Source organism: Cebus imitator, unplaced genomic scaffold, assembly GCF_001604975.1.
Source record: "Cebus imitator isolate Cc_AM_T3 unplaced genomic scaffold, Cebus_imitator-1.0 Scaffold941, whole genome shotgun sequence".
Classification (NCBI taxonomy): Eukaryota; Metazoa; Chordata; class Mammalia; order Primates; family Cebidae; genus Cebus; species Cebus imitator.
Window position 1 is genome coordinate 93,781 of NW_016108256.1, and position 5,366 is coordinate 99,146.

The window sequence follows — 5,366 nt, forward strand, 5'->3', positions numbered from 1 at the left end:
ATTAAAAAAAAAAAAAAGTAGTCCAGCCTGCATCTCATTGTCTCAGCATGCTGTCCCTGCCGGGTCTCAGGCTGGGGGTCCTATGACCTCACCTGCTCCTTCCTGACTTAAAAACCTCTCCCTGCCCAGCTGACTGCCAGGGATTTGGCATCTATCCCTCTGACCCCTCTGAAACGTTCTGTCCTTCCTGGCAGATGTAGCATGTTCTTGACAACTCCTCCGCAGGCTGCGTCTTCCCTTGTGTCTCTGGACACTCCAGGAAGCAAGGCCGGGATGGGGCAGCTAGGACAGACAAAGGGGGAGCTCATAGGTCAAGGCAAGGGGGTTCCATTCTCAGGCAAGCAGGAAGCACTAGGCAGTTCGCATAAGGGATCAACAGACCCTGTAAGAGCAGGCTGGTCTCTGTCTCTGCAAGACGTGAGGTCAGGGCCTGGGCGAGTGGGAAGGAGGCCGCAGACGCTGGAGTCCTCTGACCCAGGTTCTTCTCTGCCTGTCTAGGGGATATCTTCCAGAAGCCCTACGTGTCTGGGGAAGCCGATGCAGCTTCCTGGGTGCTGACGGGCTCTGAGGACTACCTGCTGCTTGCCTGCGATGGATTCTTCGACGTCGTCCCCCACCAGGAAGTTGTTGGCCTTGTCCAGAGCCACCTGGCCAGGCAGCAGGGCAGTGGGCTCCATGTCTCTGAGAAGCTGGTGGCTGCAGCCCGGGAGCGGGGCTCCCACGACAACATCACGGTCATGGTGGTCTTCCTCAGGGACCCCCAAGAGCTGCTGGAGGGTGGGAACCAGGGAGCAGGGGACTCCCAGGCAGATGGGAGGAGCCAGGACTTGCCCTCCAGCCTCCCAGAACCTGAGACCCAGGCTCTACCAAGAAGCTAGGTGGTCTAGACCCCCGCCCTCCCCTTCCTCCTGCCCTTGTCCTTCTCCCACTCAGAGGCCTCAGGACCCAACAGGCAGCAGGCAGTGGACAGGGCTCCTGCCCCACAGTGCTTTCCCCAGCACCTGAGAGCCACGCAGGGTGTCCCCTGCAGCCCGTCCTGGTGGCTGTGGAACTGCACTGGGTGGCAGGCAGATGATAGAAGGCAGCCTAGGAGACCTCACCAAAGAGAAGATGGACCGGCTCTTGTTCCCAGCTCCCATGGGGCCAAGGTGGGACCAGAGGTCATAGGTGCCCAGTGGCAGCCAAACCAAAAACACAGTGTGCGTGGAGCAGCACAGTTATGCATGTGGGACCCTGGGGCGGACCTAGGAGCCAAACTCTTGAAGCGCCCCCTGGGGCGGACCCAGGAGCCAAACTCTTAAAGCGCCCCCTGGGTCAGGCCCAGCAGCGGGGTGGCCAGCCCGGGTTTCCCATGGCTCCTCTCTACGGCCGGGGCTGGATGGGTTGGTATCTACAGCTATGCCCAACAGGTCCTGGTTGGTCATGCTGGTGTTCCAAAGAGGAGAGCACAGCAGGGCCAGGGATTTGTTCTGTAGCAGCCACCCCTGACCCCACTCCAGGGCAGCCATGATGTGCTTGGACCCACCAGGGCCTTCTGAGCTGCTCTGTTCCCTGAGCTCAGAACCGGCGACGCACATGTGTCTTTTGTTGGTGTGTTTGTTTTTTCCAGGGAAGTCTAATTCAGAAGCAGTATTCCAGGTTTTCTCTTTGTTTTATCAGTGCCAAGATGATCTGTTGTGTCATATAATTTAAGCAGAGCTTAGCATTTATTTTATTTCTTAGAAGACTTAAGTATTTACTTTTTTAAAGCTATTTTTCAAGAAACTTTTTTCGCAGTATTATTGAGTTTATTTTCTAAATCAGGATTGAAACAGGAACTTCTCCAGGTGGTGTTAATAAGCCATTCAAGTGCCTTACACAGCTTTGAAGAAACTAGGAATGCAGTGGGCTCAGAGAGGCCCATTGAGGTTTTCAGAAAAGCAGGATTTGTTTTGTTAGGGAGGGATGATTTTGGTGAGATCTTTCTGGAAGAGTTTTCCGCCTCTTGGTGATGCTGAGCACCCCCAAGGTTCCCCCGCCAGGTGACTGGCAGGACCTGCGGCTGCCATGTGACGGTGCCTGGGCCCAACAGCGGGGCTCTGGGCATCCTGGGTGACCTTGGCCTGTCTGCCTGCATTCCCACCCTCTCTGGCCTGGCTGGACCTTGCTGCTGTGTGATTGGAACATTCCCAAATGTCTTGTGAATTTGTAATCAAATTGGCCTCATTGGGAAAGACGCTTAATTAAGAGGCTCAAACAAGCACAGAGGCAGCCCGTGGGTCTCTGGCTTAGTCTGGAGGCAGTGGGGATGCTGTTAGGAGTCCACAGCACAGGCCAGAGCCCCTCCCCTTGCTGCAGTGGCTGGCAGCGTGCCTGCCTTGCTCTGCCCCGTGCCCTGAGCAGGTGTGAGAGCTCCACGTATCCTAGCGCACCCTGAGAGGGGGCCCACAAGCGACCAGTTTTGGGTGCCTCAGAGAGCTCACTGAGGGCATCTGGCGAGGCTGGGGGAGGGCATCAGGCAGAGGGAAGAGGTCAGGGGACTGGGGAAGGATCAGAGGCTTCCTGCAGGGCTGAGCCAAGCTGCAGGAAGGGCTGAGCTAAAGGTGGGCAGGGCTGTTTGCAAGCAGGGCAGGGGGAAGAGAGGAGAGAGGGAAGAAGCTGGGCTGTGTGGTCTCCATAGAGGCATTCAGAGTTCACCTGCAGACAGCAGGGACCCCAGGAAGGTCTTTCAGCTGGCCAAGGAGGCATGCTAGAGCTGCCTTCCTGAGGGAAACCCTCTGTCCCGCAGGGAGCGGGGAGCCAGCCTTGCTGGGACCCCACCTGCACACCCAGCCTTACCCCTCATTCTCACAGCACAGATTAGGTTGAGACCCTGCAGTCAATGTGTTACTTAAGGTCTCTTGATTAAGAGAAAAAAAACTTCAACATAGTCATTGTCATTCAGACATTCAGAGAATGGCTGGCCACCAACAATGACTGGGTATTGCTTGCTTAACTTGAAGGCCTGTTGCCTCCTTCTGAGGGTCAGCAACCAGAGCCCCTGGTGCCCTCTCAGCGCGGCCAGACACAGGGATGCAGGTCCACCCTCACCACCAGCCCACCCCACCATGGGCATAACTTTGACAAAGGGAAAGAATGATTGGCATCTACTTTTCTCTTTTCTTTGCTAATAATTCTGTTCCTGGCTGCCAAGAGTGGAGTTTCACCCTGTGGAGGTTTGGCTCATATCACCTGGTGGTCTGATTCATACCCTGGCTTGAGGATCCACCAGAAGATCTCCCAGCCTCAGTGTACGGAAAGCCATTTCCCCAGGCTCGTCCCAGCGCCACCGCTTCCCACCCCTGAGCCAGGACCCCAGGGGATGACTTTGCTCCATGCCTGGCAGAGGTGTGGTGTCAGCACTGGGAGCTGCTCCATCCTTGCCTTGGGGCCAAGGCAGCCCTCATCCACCCCTGCACAGTGGCTGGGCACAGAGGAGCACTCTTCCATCTTGACCGGTACTGCACCGAGAGCCACCAGGCGTCTTCAGCCTCCAGCCTCCTGCGCAACCTCTTCCAGCCACAGTCCCAGGAGGGCCCCTAGCCAGGGACGCTGGTCTGTAAATTGTAATCCTCTCTCCAGCCTCAGCTCTCCACTTGTACTTTGTATGAGCTGAACAGGCAGTGCACCTCTGAGTGTCCCTTTTGTAAGGCCCAGGGTTGCACTGATTCTGCAGAGGCTGCAACCTCCTGGAATGTTGTGGGTGCAGGTGAGCCGGCGTGTCCTGGGGAGACGCTGCCAGTGCTCAGGGGCCCCTCCCACTGCCAGTGGGGTGGGGTGGTTAAGTGTTATTAGTGTCTATTCTTAAAATTAAGTGGGCTGGAGAAGAATGGAGCTCCAGATGCCAGCACCGTATATGGAGCACAAAAGCCGGGGAAGCAGGGCCTGCCTTACAGGTGTGACTGACTGAGCCCAGGCCTGCAGGGGCGGAGGGCGGTCCCTCAGAATCGCAGAGGCAGCTCCAGCCTCAGAACCCAGGATAGGAAATGTGTGTGTTTGCAGGGGAGAAGGACAGGGTGCTCGTGGCAGGGCCAGCATGCGACCCCCTCTCCCCTCCCCTGCCTTGGTGAGCCCAGTGTGAACACCAGGCCTCCTCAGCCATGTTCCTGGGGCTGGGAGGACAGCTCTGTCCCTTCCTAGGACTAGCCCCGCCCCAAGCTAAATGGAAGTGAGATGGGCTGTGTTAAAGTGGTGTTTTTGGTTCGATTCTGCATCTGTAGCTCAAAGAGGGCAGGCAACCCCTGGAGTCCTGAGTATTCTGTGAAGGCTCCGTGGCCCTGCCATTCATGTGCCATGAAGGCCTTGCCAAGGGTTTATCTGCATGCATCTCAGTGGGCTTCTGCGTGGGAGTTGTGTTCCTGTGCAAGGGGAGTCTTGCTCTAGGACAGGACAACTGTCTTCCCCGTTCTTAGGGACAAGTCCCAAGATGCCAGAAAGGCAGTCTCCCAAGGGCCCACCATGCAGAAGTGTCAATAAACCACGAGTTCTAAACTCTGTTGCCTGACTCCTGCCTTCTTCCTGACCTCTGAGCATCTTGCCTCCTTGAATGTCCAGGATGTGTTTGGAAGCTGCTTTGATATTGGGGACCATCTGCAAATCTTGCGACACTAGCAAATTCTGGAGCGAGCCCTGGTGGCCTGCACCCCTCTGGTCTAGCCAGCAGCCTGATTTTCCTCCCTCAGGGGCTCTGAGCCCACCCCCACTAGCAGCAGGAAGGTGACAGGAAAGGGATTAAGCCCCTGGGACCTCACATTACGTTGGGGAGCCACAGGAGCAGTGGAGACCCCTCATTTTATGTAGGATCCTGATGTGCCCCAGCTGGCTCCATCCTGAGGATGGAAACCCTCTGGCATCATACTCTCACGGGCCACTATTTATACCCTCCTGACACCTCCCAAGGCCAGGTATGGCGCACACCTGTAATCCCAGCACTTTGGGAGGCAGAGGTGGGAAGATCTCTTGAGCTCAGGAGTTTGAGACCAGCCTGGGCAACACAGGGAGACCCCTATCTCTCTAAGTAATCAAAAACTTGGCCCAGTGTGATGGCACAAGCCTGTAGTCCCAGCTACTTAGGAGGCCAAGGCAGGAGGATCACTTAAGTTTGAGGAGCTTGAGGCTGCAGTGAGCCAGGATTGCACCACTGCGCCCCAGCCCAGATGACAGAGCAAGACCCTGTCTCAAAAAAAAGAACAAGGCACTGAGCCTTTCTTCTGCCCCCTGCTCCCATCAGCCCACTCCATCTTCGAAGCCTGCCTGGCACTTGTCCTGCATGGGAGCTCGGCTGCCGCCCAGAAGTGAGTCCACTGCAGGTTCACTGCTGGTGCTTCCCGAGGGGCAGGATTACAGGG

At 56.6% G+C, this 5,366-nt stretch overlaps 1 protein-coding gene across 2 annotated transcripts in view; it reads left to right on the forward strand.

Moving 5' to 3' along the window:
• The window catches only part of PPM1F (protein phosphatase, Mg2+/Mn2+ dependent 1F), a 39,368-nt gene extending 34,853 nt beyond the window's left edge, over nt 1–4,515 (forward strand). For both annotated transcript variants that reach the window (XM_017521030.1, XM_017521029.2), the window contains exon 8: nt 499–4,515. In XM_017521030.1, coding sequence (XP_017376519.1) covers nt 499–878 — 380 coding nt within the window. In that variant the 3' untranslated portion in view covers nt 879–4,515. The remainder of the gene's footprint in view (nt 1–498) is intronic.
• The last annotated feature ends 851 nt before the right edge of the window (nt 4,516–5,366 follow it).